This window comes from Entelurus aequoreus, linkage group LG21, assembly GCF_033978785.1.
Source record: "Entelurus aequoreus isolate RoL-2023_Sb linkage group LG21, RoL_Eaeq_v1.1, whole genome shotgun sequence".
NCBI classification, from domain to species: Eukaryota; Metazoa; Chordata; class Actinopteri; order Syngnathiformes; family Syngnathidae; genus Entelurus; species Entelurus aequoreus.
The window spans coordinates 12471198-12489515 of NC_084751.1; the positions used below are offsets into that span (position 1 = coordinate 12471198).

The 18318-nt window shown below is 39.0% G+C and overlaps 1 protein-coding gene across 2 annotated transcripts in view; it reads right to left on the bottom strand.

Annotated features, from left to right (window-relative positions):
• Positions 1 to 18318, bottom strand: part of LOC133638413 (lysine-specific demethylase 2B-like) — a 61230-nt gene that overhangs the window by 39824 nt on the left and 3088 nt on the right. For both annotated transcript variants that reach the window (XM_062030974.1, XM_062030973.1), the window contains exons 2-12: positions 15974 to 16118; positions 15812 to 15890; positions 15683 to 15729; positions 13649 to 13827; positions 13465 to 13571; positions 4976 to 5069; positions 4087 to 4240; positions 3890 to 4005; positions 1928 to 2054; positions 1556 to 1869; positions 1394 to 1480 (exon numbers count right to left, since the gene is read on the bottom strand). In XM_062030974.1, the coding sequence (XP_061886958.1) occupies positions 1394 to 1480; positions 1556 to 1869; positions 1928 to 2054; positions 3890 to 4005; positions 4087 to 4240; positions 4976 to 5069; positions 13465 to 13571; positions 13649 to 13827; positions 15683 to 15729; positions 15812 to 15890; positions 15974 to 16118 (1449 nt within the window). The remainder of the gene's footprint in view (positions 1 to 1393; positions 1481 to 1555; positions 1870 to 1927; positions 2055 to 3889; positions 4006 to 4086; positions 4241 to 4975; positions 5070 to 13464; positions 13572 to 13648; positions 13828 to 15682; positions 15730 to 15811; positions 15891 to 15973; positions 16119 to 18318) is intronic.

Here is an 18318-nt window from a genome sequence, read left to right on the forward strand (position 1 = left end):
CGATAATATCGGTCTGCCGATATTATCGGACGATAAATGCGTTAAAATGTAATATCGGAAATTATCGGTATCGTTTTTTTTATTATCAGTATCGTTTTTTTGTTTTTTGTTTTTTTTGTGTTTTTTGTGTTTTTTTTATTAAATCCACATAAAAAACACAAGATACACTTACAATTAGTGCACCAACCCAAAAAACCTCCCTCCCCCATTTACACTCATTCACACTCATTCACACAAAAGGGTTGTTTCTTTCTGTTATTAATATTCTGGTTCCTACATTATATATCAATATATATCAATACAGTCTGCAAGGGATACAGTCCGTAAGCACACATGATTGTGCGTGCTGCTGGTCCACTAATAATACTAACCTTTAACAGTTAATTTTACAAATTTTCATTAATTACTAGTTTCTATGTAACTGTTTTTATATTGTTTTACTTTCTTTTTTATTCAAGAAAATGTTTTTAATTTATTTATCTTATTTTATTTGATTCATTTTTTTAAAAAGTACCTTATCTTCACCATACCTGGTTGTCCAAATTAGGCATAATAATGTGTTAATTCCACGACTGTATATATCGGTTGATATCGGTATCGGTTGATATCGGTATCGGTAATTAAAGAGTTGGACAATATCGGCATATCGGATATCGGCAAAAAGCCATTATCGGACATCCCTAATTATTATTATTATATTATTTATAGTCATTCACATCGACGTCCCACTGGGGTGAGTTTTTCCTTGCCCGTATGTGGGCTCTGTACCGAGGATGTCGTTGTGGCTTGTACAGCCCTTTGAGACACTTGTGATTTAGGGCTATATAAATAAACATTGATTGAAAAATAAACATTGATTTGCTGAAAATTTCATTTTCCCCTCGGGGATTAATAAAGTATTCTGATTCTGATTTTCATTAATTTGATGGGTAGTTTGCTGTAAAGTTAAGTATTTTTATTTATTTTTAGACAAAAACATGTTTGGAAAGTATGATAATATGCTGTAATATTTGTTGCATTATGGGATACTATTAAAGTGTAAAAGGTATGCAATTTCAAGCAGTACATATAATTTTTCTGTCAAAATGAAAAAAATCCATTACATTTAGTGACAAAATATTAAGTACTGTATTGACACATGTCATTTCCAGGTGTTTGCGGGCCAGATCTGGCTAAGAATGTTAAAATGTTAAAATAGAATACTGCTTTAAAAGTATATATGTCGTTTTTACAATAATGTGCATAATAATTGATTATTACATCATTAGGAAGTTATTGATTGTCCATTAATTGTGTGTTATTTATTTGTGCGTATCAGTGTGACATCTGATTTGAAGCACATGTTGTATTTACAGTCACTATGAAATAAATACAAAGGAGTAAAAGAACATACCTTGATGATTTTCTTTGGCCAAAACACAACAGGAAGTCCAGTGACGGCTAGTTTTGGGTCATCATCAGCGTGTTCTTTTAAGACAACCTACAGGAAAACACGAAAAAATAATAATAATTTATTTTAATTATTCTTTGTGTGTACTTTCCTGCTCTGTCTAACCTTCATGTCCTCCAGCAGGCCTTGTGGATTCTCCAGACCTTGTGGAACACATTTTTTATGTTCAGGAAGCGACTCCAGCTTCTCAACCAGCCTTCTGAGTCCGTCCAGTTCAAACTCCGTCAGGTGAGTCCATTTATTGTCCCACTCCGAGGCCGGGGACGCGGCGGTGTTTTTAGGGAAGGCGGGATTGCAGCTGTCCTCGGAATCAACAGGTAAGACGTATTTCAGGTGCTGGGGGTCCTCCTCGTCCCTGAGCTGCGTGGCACACGAGTAGTCGTTCGTATCCTGGCTTCTGGAGTCAGAGGAGGGGCTTCCTACATACAGAAACTCTGATCAAAACCTGATCTTACGTTTAATGACAGTTCCACTCACCCATTAGGAAAGGCTCTTTGCAGATCTCCTGAGAAAGGTAGGAACGTTTGGTCAGGCAGTGCACGTATCTCTCCAGGACGTACCAACAAATCTCATAGTAGAAGGGGAAGCGGAACTTGGAATTAACCTAAAGCAAAAGAATCAAATCAGTCTTTTGTAACCAGAAGACATTTTAGCACAGACCTGGGCAAATTAAGGCCCGGGGGCCGCATGTGGCCTGTTGAGCTTTTCAATCTGGCCCGCCGGACATTCCCAAATAATTTATTTAGATCTTTAAGATGGAAAGTGTAGCTGCCATTATGATGTGCGGTGATGTTTTCGAATGACCGTAAGTCTTGAACTATACAAAGTATTTCAATGGTTGGAATCTTTGCTTTTGCATGATATACTAGTTACTATGGTCATCTAATTAGTTACTGTGGAGGGGGGCGTGGCCTGCGGGCCTGCCGCGGAACGGGGTGTGAAAGGACCGGCCTCGAAGACAGCGACAGGTGAGTAGATGGCCCAGGTAAGCCTTGTTATCTAATCACCTGTCGCCTTTGGTGGTAGCAAGGGTGTATATTGTAGCCTCCCGGAAAAGTTAGTGCTGCAAGGGGTTCTGGGTATTTGTTCTGTTGTATCATTTTACATTAGTTATTGGTTCTAATTACGTTCAACATGTTTTAAAGTTATTAACATCTTAATGTGTAGTTTTACACAACAGTTATTGGTTCTAAGTATGCATAACATGTTTTATTGTGTTTTCAACATGTTATTATTTTACATTAGAGTTGTTGGTTGTAAGTATGTTTAGCATGTAATTATTTTTATAACATCTTATTGTGTTTTATGATCTGGTTGCTTTTTCTAATTATGATTAATATAATTTATTATGTTTATAAAATCGTATTGTTTTATGTTATGGCAGCTCTTAAGTATGGTTAATATGTTTTATTGTGTTTTGTGATTTGGTTGCTTTTTCTAATTATGATTATTATCATTCATTATGTTTATAACATCTTGTGCTTTTTAACATTATGGTTGCAGTTTCTAGGTATGTATAATATGTTTTATATTAACATTTTATTGTGTTTTATATTATGGTTGCTGTTTTTAAATATTTAATATTATTTTTTAAATATTTAATATTATTTATAATGTATAGAACATCTTATGTTTTATGATTTGGTAGATTTTTCTAATTATGTTTAATATCATTTATTATGTTTATAACATCTTGTGCTTTTTAACATTATTGTTGCAGTTTCTAGGTATGTATAATATGTTTTATATTAACATTTTATTGTGTTTTATATTATGGTTGCTGTTTTTAAATATTTAACATTATTTTTTAAATATTTAATATTATTTATTATGTTTAGAACATCTTATGTTTTATGATTTGGTAGATTTTTCTAATTATGTTTAATATCCTTTATTATGTTTATAACATTGGCCCTGTGATGAGGTGGCGACTTGTCCAGGGTGTACCCCACCTTCCGCCCGAATGCAGCTGAGATAGGCTCCAGCACCCCCCGCGACCCCAAAAGGGACAAGCGGTAGAAAATGGATGGATGGATGTTTATAACATTTTATTGTTGTATGTTATGGCAGCTCTTTTTAAGTAAATTTAACATATTGTTGTGTTGTTGGTTCAAAGGACATATAACATGTTTTTTTGTGTTTACAACATATTATTTTACATTACAGTTGTTTGTTGTAAATATGTTTAGCATGTTTTATTATGTTTATAACATCTTATTGTGTTTTACTGTACTACAGATGGTATTTTCAAGTATTTTTAATTATGTTTTTAACATCTCATTGTGTTTTATGGTACGGTTGTTATTTCTAAACATAGTTTGTCATTTGGTCACTTCCAACCACCACAGGCCTAATTTCTCTTTCAATTCCATTCTTCACCTCCAATTGGTAGATTGATTAATCCCAGGTGACATCATCTCAAAAATCAGCAGCGTGTACCTTGGTCCTGTTCTCTATCTCGTGGATGGTAAGCTGCATGGGAATGTTGAAGCTATGCAGGATGTTGCCTCCGAAGACCAGCGAGTCCTCCGGCGTGTAGACGGCATGGATCCAGCCTGAAAAGGATGTGAATTGACAAAGGTGACAAACACTTCGGGGGCTGCTAATCTACAATACACGACGAGGGTGCAACACACCAGATGGGATGAAGAAGGTGTATCCCTGCTTGAGCTCCACTCGCTGGCAGCCGTCCGCTCGGTCTCCCAAGAAAATGTCGCTCTGCTTGCCCGACAGCACCCAGTCCTCGTACAGCGCCAAGTTGGGAAGCGTGGGAGGCACTAGCCAGAACACCTGAGGAGGACAAAGTTGATACTTTTATAGACTTAGGCCATTTTTGGTCCAAAGCTCGTTTCTCAATGACTCTGCAATTAATTTGCTAAGACACAAACCTAAGATGTCAATGTTTTGTTCAGATAGCCTAGCATAACCTAGATTGGGTTGGTTTTAGCTGCTTTAATGAACAAAATGTATCAAATTACACCCCAATTCTTTCATTTTACTGCAAAACATCACAACCCTGCTATAGTGTCCATGTATTGAACTCATGGTTGTCAGGTTCAAACACTGATGACATCTATTAAACAGACAAAAAAGCAAGGAGTCAAACAGAGACAAAATTAAATTTGGCTCAATTGGACGAAAGATTGTAGCCTCCTCTTTTATATGGACTTTCCCTGATTACATGGCAACAGCTGTTTCTAAAGGAAGGGGGTCGTAAACAGCCGCTGCCTTTGGTCACAAAACAGTTCAAAGAAAAGGTGCCTAGAGGCGGGTCAGGCCCTGCTTCCTCTCCGCTTTGTAGATCTCGGGTCAAGACAAAATCTTCCTGAGGATTATTATACATCAAAGAAACCGACACCTTCATGTCGCTTCCCATCCTACACAGTGGAGTTTTACAAGCCTTTTGCTTGGTAGGATCAAAGACAGCTTTTGTCTGCTCGCCGGGAACTCATAGCAACACAGAGTTTTGTGATAACTCACATACAATTATTTTGACAAGGGTTGTCATGACAACGAGCTACGTACTTTCTGTCCCTTGAAGACGTGATACCAAACGGACGTGCCTCCAAAGTCAATGTGGAAGTCTGTGTAGCAGCCCTTCACGCTCATCAGGCAATACCTCGGAGCAAAAACAAAAAAGAACATCATCACTCAGAAAGATATTCACAGAAAGCACACAGAGAGGAAAAATGAAGAGTGATTAACTCTCCGAGGGTAATAAATTATTCAATAATCTAGCGAGACGGGAGTTGGGCAAAGGGAGCTCTTATTTTATTAGAGAGAATCTCAGGAGGACACCAAAAAGAACATAACCGAGGGGACTGTTTGATCAGTGGAGCGTCCCTCTTGAGAGGACACCGTGCACAAATATTAAGCAAATATTGTCAGCATACTCTCCTTTTCAAGCATGTTTTCCACCCCCATGCAGTATAGACTTGAATGCTTTATCATTTCAGCGGAGGCGTATTTGTGTAATGGAGGGAGTGGCCTAAAGAATGGCCCCCTAATACACAATATGTACAGTATGTGTGTGCCTTCAGCTTGTTTCTGTCATCTTCCCCACGTGTTAGCTCTACTTCTGACAGGAGTTCAGCTTTGAAATTGCAGCGTTTTGGTCAAACGCTGCAATTTCAAAGCTGACCTCTTCTGTCAGAAGTATACATTACGGGCGACAGCTTTGTTTGCAAAAAAAAGGCTTCACTACACATCTTAAAATATCCCCAAAACAGCGTTCTGCCAACTATCCTCCAGTTAGCTACAGACATTGAAACTTTTTGTTGCTGTTTTTGTTTGTTTTTCTTTAGCTAATAGGCTAAACTAGCATGATGTTGCAGTTAAAATGTAGCCGTAATGTTAGCATTTTTGCTCACATAGCTACAGAGGCGGTAGTGGCTAGTTCAGGGGTCACCAACGCGGTGCCCGCGGGCACCAGGTAGCCCGTAAGGACCAGATGAGTAGCCCGCTGGCCTGTTCTAAAAATAGCTCAAATAGCAGCACTTACCAGTGAGCTGCCTTTATTTTTTTAATTTTATTTATTTACTAGCAAGATGGTCTCGGTTTGCCCGACATTTTTAATTCTAAGAGAGACAAAACTCAAATAGAATTTGAAAATCCAGGAAAATATTTTAAAGACATGGTCTTCATTTGTTTAAATAAATTCATTAGTTTTTTTACTTTGCTTCTTATAACTTTCAGAAAGACAATTTTAGAGAAAAAATACAACCTTAAAAATGATTTTAGGATTTTTAAACACATATACCTTTTTACCTTACAAATTCCTTCCTCTTCTTTCCTGACAATTTAAATCAATGTTCAAGTAAATTTTTTTTTTATTATTGTAAAGAATAATAAATACATTTTAATTTAATTCTTCATTTTAGCTTCTGTTTTTTCGACGAAGAATATTTGTGAAATATTTCTTCAAACTTATTATGATTAAAATTCAAAAAAATTATTCTGGCAAATCTAGAAAATCTGTAGAATTAAATTTAAATCTTATTTCAAAGTCTTTTGAATTTCTTTTAAAATTGTTGTTCTGGAAAATCTAGAAGAAATAATGATTTGTCTTTGTTAGAAATATAGCTTGGTCCAATTTGTTATATATTCTAACAAAGTGTAGATTGGATTATAACCTATTTAAAACATGTCATCAAAATTCTAAAATGAATCTTAATCAGGAAAAATTACTAATGATGTTCCATAAATTCTTTTTTAAACTTTTTCAAAAAGATTCGAATTAGCTAGTTTTTCTCTTCTTTTTTTGGTTTAATTTTGAATTTTAAAGAGTCGAAATTGAAGATAAACTATGTTTCAAAATTTAATCGTAATTTTTTTCATGTGTTTTCTCCTCTTTTAAACCGTTCAATTAAGTGTAAATATCATTAATTATTAATAATAACATAGAGTTAAAGGTAAATTGAGCAAATTGGCTATTTTTGGCAATTTATTTAAGTATGTATCAAACTGGTAGCCCTTCGCATTAATCAGTACCCAAGAAGTAGCTCTTGGTTTCAAAAAGGTTGGTGACCCCTGGGCTAGTTTAACATCCTGGGCAATCCACCCCCCCCCCCCATCAATGTTCCCTCAAGCGTCCTCTGCGCACGGCAAATCTATGCCACGCACAAAATCAAATAAAAAAATAAGCGCATAACAATTTTCGACACACGGACACGACAGAGAAAACAGTTTTCGTCATCATTGTTCAAATAGATCGAACCTGGAACCCTCAAGTTGCTGGCACGGCCACTCTACCAACCGAGCTATACCGCCCCACAAATTCACCGCACAAATACAGATGAAAAAAAATTAAATTAATAAAAAAACCTTATTTAATACATGGTCTAAAACACAGGTGTCAAACTCAAGGCCACCGCCACTTCATTCTATTTAGCCCTCGAAAGCCTGGAAATAATATGTATCAATAAAGTACTGTAACTTTTCTTACTAAATGTATTCTTTCTTTCTATTTTGGGAGAAAAAAAATATATGTACTCCGTGTAATCGCAAATTATGTTAACTTAAATACTGTCTAATTATGCAAAAATATATTATCAAACACTCAAACCATTTTTTAAAATTGAAATAAATACTAATAATAATTATTTCAAAGCAAGTTATCCGTCAAATTGTGCAATGTAAAAATAGCAATACATTTCATGGTAAAATTTTTAATTTTACTGAAGTTTTTACAGCATGGTTTTCTAAATAAATAAAAAAACAGTACCCTTTTTACTGTAATAAACTGTGGTGCCAATTCTGCATTTACAGTAATACACCGAAAAATGTACAGTTGTTGATTTGCGGTAAAAAAAACAAAAAACAAACTCAGGAGCGAAAATGTTACTGTAAAATTCCATTTTTTTTTATTTACAGTAAAAAAACAACCGGAAATTTTACAGTAAAATTCTGGCAACTGAGCTGCCTTTTTTTTTCACCATAAAAACAGCAGTATTGTTTTTTCAATTAACAGTAATATACACTGCATTTTGTGGTGAAATTATTGCAACTTACCATATTTTTTTTACATTTTAGTTTTAAAAAAATCAACTAATAAAATGTCTTAAAAATTGTGTAATAATAGTATTCACTCTGGGGCCAAACATAACTGCGATGTGGCCCACAGTGAAAAGGACTTTGACACCTCTGGTCTAAAACAAAGGTCTATAACCTGACTTTTCTAGCCTTCGTTGATGCAAAAGTCATCAATAACATCCATCAATCCATTTTCTACCGCTTGTCCCTTTCGGGGTCGCGGGGGGTGCTGGAGCCTATCTCAGCTGCACACGGGCGGAAGGCGGGGTACACCCTGGACAAGTCGCCACCTCATCACAGGGCCAACACAGATAGACAGACAACATTCACACTCACATCAATAACATCATCAAACCAAATCTGTTGTGCAATTGTACGATGGAAATTTCTGTGAACTTCCTCTGAAGCAGAACAACCAGGGCCAGCGTATCCCTCGCCACCTACGCCTTGCATTTCACTCAGTCATACACTGTAGACAACCTCGGCATTCACTAATTGAGCCCCAGCAGCCTGACAGTGAGTGATACACACAACCTCTCAGCAGCGAGTTGTTGTGATAGTAGGGACTTCAATGACTTGAGCAAATGAGTAGTAGTTGAGAAGAGAAGTGATGAGGTTTTTGGTTTTTTTAAGGGTTCCCGGATGGATTGCACCCTGGGCGGTCGCCCACATTGCCCGTGGCAAAATCCGCCTCTGCATAGCTACGCTAGTGTTGCTAACGTTTGTGTCCTCCAGGCACACTCCTTAATATTACGTTGTTGTACAGTATGTATTACTTTAGACAAGTACTGAGCTACAGTGTAAATAATGTATAAAGCATAAAAGAGCGCTTCTTAGAGACACAAACTGGCATGAAGAAACACAGCTCATGAACATTAAAGCTATAGACACACAAAATTATGTGTTCCAGTAAAACATACCTGGGCAAAATACGGCCCGCGGGCCACATGCGGCCCGTTAAGATTTTCAATCCGGCCCGCAGGACGTTCTACATATTTTTTTAGACCTTTAACATCAGAACTGTAGCCGCCATTATAATGTGCAGTGCTGTTTTTAAATGACTGTAAGTCTTGAACTAGAGATGTCCGATAATGGCTTTTTTGCCGATATCCGATATTGTCCAACTCTTAATTACCGATTCCAAAATAAACCGATACCGATATATACAGTCGTGGAATTAACACATTATTATGCCTAATTTTGTTGTGATGTCCCGCTGGATGCATTTAACAGTGTAACAAGGTTTTCCAAAATAAATCAACTCAAGTTATGGAAAAAAATGCCAACATGGCACTGCCATATTTATTATTGAAGTCACAAAGTGCATTATTTTTTTTAAACATGCCTCAAAACAGCAGCTTGGAATTTGGGACATGCTCTCCTTGAGAGAGCATGAGGAGGTTGAGGTGGGCGGGGTTGGGCGGGGATAGCGGGGGTGTATATTGTAGCGTCCCGGAAGAGTTAGTGCTGCAAGAGGTTCTGGGTATTTGTTCTGTTGTGTTTATGTTGTGTTACGGTGCGGATGTTCTCCCGAAATGTGTTTGTCATTCTTGTTTGGTGTGGGTTCACAGTGTGGCGCATATTCGTAACAGTGTTAAAGTTGCTTATACGGCCACCCTCAGTGTGACCTGTATGGCTGTTGACCAAGTATGCCTTCCATTCACATGTGTGTGTGAAAAGCCGTAGATATTATGTGACTGGGCCGGCACGCAAAGGCAGTGCCTTTAAGGTTTATTGGCGCTCTGTACTTCTCCCTACGTCCGTGTACACAGCGGCGTTTTAAAAAGTCATACATTTTACTTTTTGAAACCGATACCGATAATTTCCGATACTACATTTTAAAGCATTTATTGGCCGATTCGTATCGGCAGTCCGATATTATCGGACATCTCTATCTTGAACTATATAAAGTATTTCAATGGTTGAAATCTGCGCTTTTGAGTGTAATACGAGTTATTACGGCAATCTACGTCTGAGCAGCTCAGACAAGGAACAAAGCAAAGTGGGCGGGGTTTGTTTTCAGAGCAGCCAGCCCGAAACGTACGTGTCAGAAACAGATGCAAAAGCAGATTTTTACGTGATAATATGTCATATTGTATGCGTTTATTACACTCTGCATTCATATTTTGCAGTTTTTTTACATTTTTGTTGTGTTTTGCTTGATTGTAAAAGATACACAACCATCGAGGAGCTGGTCTGAGAAGTAAAAGAGGAGCGATGTTCATATGTTGTTAATATTCAGTGTTTTATTATTCATAGTTTATATTGTAAATCCCACTTTCTTTATTTTCATGTACATTTTGGGTGTCCAATTCAGTAAAAAAACTGTAAAATTCCATTCCGTTTTTTTTTTAGGTGGTCTGTCATAACGTTTTTAGAACTCTATCGGACATTGTGACTAGAGATGTCCGATAATATCGGCCTGCCGATAATATCGGCGTGCCGATAGTATCGGCCGATAAATGCTTTAAAATGTAATATTGGAAATTATCGGTATCAGTTTCAAAAAGTAAAATTAATGACTTTTTAAAACGCCGCTGTACGGTGCGGTACATATCCGGTGAAACACGGACGTAGGGCATACTTGCCAACCCCCCCGATTTTCCCGGGAGACTCCCGAATTTCAGTGCACCTCCCGAAAATCTCCCGGGGCAACCATTCTCCCGAATTTCTCCCAATTTCCACCCGGACAACAATATTGGAGGCGTGCCTTAAAGGCACTGCCTTTAGCGTCCTCTGCAACTTGTCGTCACGTCCGCTTTTCCTCCATACAAACAGCGTGACGGCCCAGTAACATAATATATGTGGCTTTTACACACATAAGTGAATGCAAAGCATACTTGGTAAACAGCCATACAGGTCACACAGAGGGTGTGCGTATAAACAACTTTAACACTGTTACAAATATGCGCCACACTGTGAACCCACACCAAACAAGCTTGCTGCCGGCAAGGTTCTAGCCAAAGTGATGCTGTCAAGACTCATACAGAGCATAACGGAACACCTGTTGCCTGAGTCTCAATGTGGCTTCAGGAAAAATCGCAGCACTGTGGATATGATCTTCACAACACGCCAGCTACAAGAGAAGTGTCGGGAACAACATCAAGATCTATACATGGCGTTTGTGGACCTATCAAAGGCTTTTGATACGGTCAACAGAGACTTGCTCTGGGCGGTCCTTCTCAGGGTTGGTTGCCCGCGGAAGTTTGTAAACATCCTGCAAAGTTTCCACGAGGGGATGATGGCTCAGGTGACAACAGGAGGACATGAGTCTAGGCCTTTCAAGGTATCCACAGGTGTCCGACAGGGCTGTGTGCTTGCACCTGTACTATTCAACATCTTCCTCATGAGTGTCACCTGGCTACTGCACAAAGAAGTTGAGGGGAGCAGTGGTGTGCTGGTGGATTACAGGTTGGATGGAAGCTTATTTAACATCAGAAGGCTGCAGGCGGCTACCAAGGTCAAAACTGTGAACATCGTGGAATTACAGTATGCTGATGATTGTGCCTTCGTGGCACATACATCAGAGGCTTTGCAGGCGACGTTAACAGCTGCTGTGAAGGCCTATAGTAGACTGGGTCTCACTGTGAACACTGTAAAGACGGAAGTACTGTGCCAGTGGAACTCCCCTCCGCCAACTCGACCACCATCACCTGTCTTTAACATCGATGACAAGCCCCTAGCAATAGTCCCAGACTTCAAATATCTTGGGAGCATCCTCTCCGAAAACTGCAGCATGGACAATGATGTTCAAAATCGAATCAGGTCTGCCTCAGCCTCCTTTGGTAGACTGCGTAAGAGGGTGTATGTGAACAAAGACCTCAGCATACGTACCAAGGTGGCAGTCTACCAAGCCATCTGTGTCTCCACACTATTATATGGCTGTGAAGCTTGGACCCTGTATCGCCGCCACATCCAACAGCTGGAGAACTTTCACATCAAGTGTCTCCAGCGGATCCTTGGGCTGACATGGCGTGATCGTGTACCACACACGGAAGTCCTGAGTAAAACTGGTACCAAGAGCATGGAGGCCACTTTTCTCCAGTACCAACTGCGATGGGCCGGCCACACCATCAGAATGTCAGTTGATAGACTTCCGCGACAACTGCTGTATGGTCAACTTCATCATGGCCAGAGATCTGCAGGTGGCCAAAAGCGGAGATATAAGGACCAACTGAAAATAACTCTCAAGAGGTGTGGAATACAGCACACACAGCTGGAAAGCTCTGCCTCAGATCGCCCTCTCTGGAGGCAACTCTGCCATGCAGGCCTTCAACATTTTGAAGAGGAGAGAAGCGCAGCGAGGGAAGGGAAACGCCAGAGGAGGAAGATGGGCCCTGCAGCCAAGACCACAACAAACACTGACTTCATATGCCCCCATTGCAATAGACCATGTGGCTCTCGTATTGGACTTTTTAGTCACCTCAAAACTCACCAATAGAAGAAGTGGAAGTCATCATCGGATACGATGGACTACCATAGATAGATAAACAACTTTAACACTGTTACAAATATGCGCCACACTGTGAACCCACACCAAACAAGAATGACAAACACATTTCGGGAGAACATCCGCACCGTAACACAACATAAACACAACAGAACAAATACCCAGAACCCCTTGCAGCACTAACTCTTTCGGGACGCTACAACACCTCAACCCCGCACTTTTGGTAATAGTGTTCCTGAAAAAAAGGGACCCAAACACACATACAGCAGTGGTCCCCAACCTTTTTGTAGCTGCGGACCGGTCAACGCTTGAAAATGTGTCCCATGGACCGGGGTGGGGGGATGGGGGTATTTTTTTTGTTTTGTTTTGTTTAGTTTATTTTGGCATAAAAAAATACAATCATGTGTGCTTACGGACTGTATCCCTGCAGACTGTATTGATCTATGTTGATATATAATGTATATACTGTGTTTTTTATGTTGATTTAATAAAAAATAAATATATATTTTTTATTTTTTTATTTTATTTTTTTTTTATTTCTTGTGCAGCCCGGTACCAATCGGTCTGCGGACCGGTACCGGGCCGTGGCCCGGTGGTTGGGGACCACTGCTGTACAGCACATTGTTACAGTTAAAATGTGTATATATAATTTATACATAGAAACACATTGGGCCCCCAGACCCATTTTTCTCTCAATGTGGCCCCCCGAGTCAAAATATTTGCCCAGCTCTGCTGTAAGTGCTTACGAAAAGCACTTGACTAAATTCCAGCGTCTATAATTTGGTAAACACACTTCCAATACTATTGTGGGACATCTGAAATGTATTTAAAACTGAAATTAGAAGTTGTACAAAAAAAACTTTACCACATTTTGTGTGTACCAAATGAACGACACCAGATGGAGGTTAATCAGCAAGTGGTACTATAATGAAAAAAAAGATCCCCCACGGGTGGGAGTCGCTGCCTAGCAACAATCAAGAGCTCTTACAGATGGCGGAGGGTGCCACTAGTGTGCAGCTCTCCACAGTCCTACCTTTGCACTTTGGGGTATTTCATATCTGAGATCACATTGGTGGCTTCGGTTTGGCTCTTTTTCAGATAGGAAGGCCACATGTTGTCCACCCAGTCCACCTGGTCCACCTGCCAATGTTTAAAAAAGGTCACATTTGAGCATTTTACCCCCCCCTATCTCTAGAACCTGTGTCTTGTTATGTTACCACTGTGGGTCTCTTGATGAGGTTCTCCAGCTTGGTGTGGCTGAACTCCAAGCTGATCACGTTGAACAGTTTGTCCCGCTCCTCTTCCGGCGTCTCGTAGTAACGCACAAACTGGGACATGGTCATTTCGGAGCCTTTCTGAGTGCTCACGTCCATGACGTCCACAGAGCGACGACCGCCTGTGACACACGTCAGAAGTCAGGTTTTTTTTGTTCATTATAGCCAGTTCAACACCATCTATCCCGCTTATAAGCTTACATGCTGAGATACAACAGAAGAGACTGTAATTTACCATTTCGTCCTCTAGATCAGTGGTCCCCAACCACCGGTCCGTGACGCATTTGCTACCGAGCCGCAGAGAAACATTAAATAATTTATAAAATACTGTATTTTCTCCAACTTAATGGCCTGCTGAAATGAAATGTTCTTATTTAAACGGGGATAGCAGATCCATTCTATGGGTCATACTTGATCATTTCGCGATATTGCCATATTTTTGCTGAAAGGATTTAGTAGAGAACATCGACGATAAAGTTTGCAACTTTTGGTCGCTGATAAAAAAAGCCTTGCCTGTACCGGAAGTAGCGTGACGTCGCAGGTTGAAGGGCTGCTCACATTTCCCCATTGTTTACACCAGCAGCGAGAGCGATTCGGACCGGGAAAGCGACGATTACCCCATTAATTTGAGCGAGGATGAAAGATTCGTGGATGAGGAACGTGAGAGTGAAGGACTAGAGTGCAGTGCAGGACGTATCTTTTTTCGCTCTGACCGTAACTTAGGTACAAGGGCTCATTGGATTCCACACTTTCTCCTTTTTCTATTGTGGATCACGGATTTGTATTTTAAACCACCTCGGATACTATATCCTCTTGAAAATGAGAGTCGAGAACGCGAAATGGACATTCACAGTGACTTTTATCTCCACGGCAATACTTCAGCGAAGAAATGTAGCTACGGAGCTAACGTGATAGCATCGTGCTTAAATGCAGATAGAAACAAAAGAAATAAGCCCCTGACTGGAAGGATAGACAGAAGATCAACAATACTACCAAACACTGGACCTGTAACCACACGGTTAGTGCTGTACCGCCTGGCGAAGCCTAGCAATGCTGTTGCTAAGGACGCCATTGAAGCTAACTTAGCTACCGGACCTCGACAGAGCTATGCTAAAAACATTAGCTCTCCACCTACGCCAGCCAGCCCTCATCTGCTCATCAACACCCGTGCTCACCTGCGTTCCAGCGATCGACGGCGCGACGAAGGACTTCACCCGATCATCGATGCGGTCGGCGGCTAGCGTCGGATAGCGCGTCTGCTATCCAACTCAAAGTCCTCCTGGTTGTGTTGCTGCAGCCGGCCGCTAATACACCGATCCCACCTACAGCTTTCTTCTTTGCAGACATTACATTTTAAAGCATTTATCGGCCGATAATATCGGCAGTCCGATATTATCGGACATCTCTAGATAATATATTTGTTGCAAAATTGGACACTATTTTTGTAAAACTACAAAAAATAAATCTAATAGCTTTAGTAAGAAAATAAGAAAGTAAAGAAAGAAAATCTAAGGTATTTTATTGACACATTATTACCAGCCATATAAAACGACGTGGAGGGCCTTGAGTTTGACACCTGTGCACAAGACACACCAATGAGCTTGTTTATAGATGTACAATAAAACTCATCATAGGAAGTTGCCATTGGTTATAACTTTGTGACATGACACAATGCACATTAATGAACAAATCAAATAGAAAAGTGACAGATTGTAGCCAAAGGCTGATTTCCATCAGCATCTCATTGCAAAGAAACACGCACAGGGCTCCCGCTAATTCAGCGTTATAGTGAGTTGTATTTTTCATGCACTTCATTTTGCTGTATTTATCTGGCACAAGTGGAAAGCCGGTCCCTGAAAATAATGCTTACATTAAACCGGTTCGCGGCGCATAAAAGGTTGGGGACCACTGCTCTAGATAGAGCAAGTGTACTCTGAATGTGCTTTTATCTACAGTACTTGTGGTGTATTCACTTACCAACTAAGCCTTTAATTTCGGAGACTGTGAATTCTGGATCAGGCATGCTTCAACAATTAAAAAGAGCTTCAATCAGGTGTCAAAGTAAGTACAAAATAACACAATTTTCACAAATATTTGCCTACTTACCTGATCCCTAGTCCTTGTTTCTCTCTGAAAATAAGTGGCACTCTTAAGGCCTCCCTTTGCACATATTCATAAGTAAAGTCTGCAACAAATACACATGAGCAAGAGATCAAATATTTTATCAGGAATATGTTCATAGACCAAGCAGGCACTGTATTATTTTACCTTTACTCTCCATCATGCAGACAAAGTCTGCACCGTAGCGGTCACTGCTCAGCTTCTCCTCCACGCTGAAACCCCTGATGTTGACTATTTCCTCAACGTCAGACAGGTCCTCATTCTCGTCGTACATCCGCCGAGATATGGAGCGCTTTATAAAACAAGAAGATGTACTAAAATGGTGACTTCAGAAGCTCTGGGGTTTTCAAACGTCATGAAGGGAAAATGTTATTCATACATCCAACGCCAAAAGAAAAGCAGGCTTCGCTACACATCTTAAAGTACAACCTGGAACCAACAATCCATCAGTCAGCAACATACTCCTGAGCTGTAAGTTTTGTGGGCTTGTTTTTCTTCTGCATAAAGGCTAACCTTGCATGATGTTGTTTTTTTAAAAAACATTAAGACTTTAGCTCACATGCTAATGTTGCTAACATCTGTGTCCTCTTCTTTCACTCCTAAATGTTACTTAGTTGTCTGTGATATATGGCATTTATGGACAAAGTAGAGTTGTCTCTTGTTTATTGCCGTCGATGGCTAAGTGAGACAAAGAACGAGTGGCATAAAACACATCTTTCTGTGGCAGCGACGGAGAAAGTTGTACATGCGGTGAGTTCAAGGACTACCAAAATTAGTAGGACAAAACGGCGCTGACCAAATATTGTCATCAGTGAAGCATAAACACAAACATATTAAACATTGGGCTTTTCAACAATTACGAATGTTTGTGTTATGTGTGCCCTCCTACAGAAACATTATTAAAGGGGTAGGATTAAATAAGCTTTGCTTCTTCCTACTCCTTTTCGGACATGATGTAAAGTGAAATTATATGAAATTGTGTGATGTATTTTGCTGTAAGTGTGTTCATGTTCGAAATAAACTAAAAAAAGAAAGACAGAAAGAAAGAAAGTGAGATTATTAATAGATTGAATATTCTCATAGTTAGAGCATAAAAAATGTGTACGACCTTCTAAATGTGTTTTTTTAATATACATACAGTCGTGGTCAAAAGTTTACATACACTTGTAAAGAACATAATATCATGGCTGTCTTGAGTTTCTAATTATTTCTACAACTCTTATTTTTTTGTGATAGAGTGATTGGAGCGCATAAAAATTGAGCTGTTTGGCCACAATACCCAGCAATATGTTTGGAGGCCTTTAATCCCAGGAACACAATGTCTACCGTCAAGCATGGTGGTGGTAGTATTATGCTCTGGGCCTGTTTTGCTGCCAATTGAACTGGTACTTTACAGAGAGTAAATGGGACAATGAAAAATTCCAAATTCTTCAGGACAACCTAAAATCATCAGCCCGGAGGTTGGGTCTTGGGCGCAGTTGGGTGTTCCAACAGGACAATGACCCCAAATACACATCAAAAGTGGTAAAGAAATGGCTAAATCAGGGTAGAATTAAGTCCTGACTTAAACGTGTGGACAATGCTGAAGAAACAAGCCCATGTCCGAAAACCAACAAATTTAGCTGAACTGCACCAATTTTGTCAAGAGGAGTGGTCAAAAATTCAACCAGAAGCTTGCCAGAAGCTTGAGGATGGCTACCAAAAAGCGCCTTATTGCAGTGAAACTTGCCAAGGGACATGTAACCAAATATTAACAATGGTGTGGAAGGGAAAAAAGCATAACAAATAGAAACAGAAGCTAAAGGCATCATCATGCAAAGATACTAATACTGAACAAAAACACAAATATTTATCCTTAAATATACAGATAACGTCTATTTAGCCTTTTTGTTAGACCATTTCATTACAAATTACATAATGGCATCACGGTCAAAACCTCCCAACAGTGTTTTACATAACATACTGAATAATCGTGATTTAATTATTGCTAAAAATAATTGGGATTATTATTCTGGCTATAGTCGTGAAGCCCTAGCCCGGTGAGTAGCTTTATCGATCACCACAACATAATGGAAAAATTATAATACGTTTAATACATATAAATTATAGAACATATATTACATAAATAACAAATATTTAATATGAAAAAATATGAAGAATGAAAGAGGCTAATAAAATTATAATATATTTAATATATATGTTATAATACATAAATAACAACTAATATTTAATATGAAAAAATATAAAGAATGAAAGAGGCTAATAAAATTATAATACTTTTAATACATATATTATAATACACAAATAAATATTTAATATGACAAAATATGAAGAATGAAAGAGGCTAATAAAATAATACGTTTAATACATATATTATAATACATAAATAACATTTAATATGAAAAAATATGAAGAATGAAAGAGGCTAATGAAGAAGAAAAAAAATGAAATATGTGCTTGAAGCGTGATGTTGCAAGGGAAAACTCGCGCTT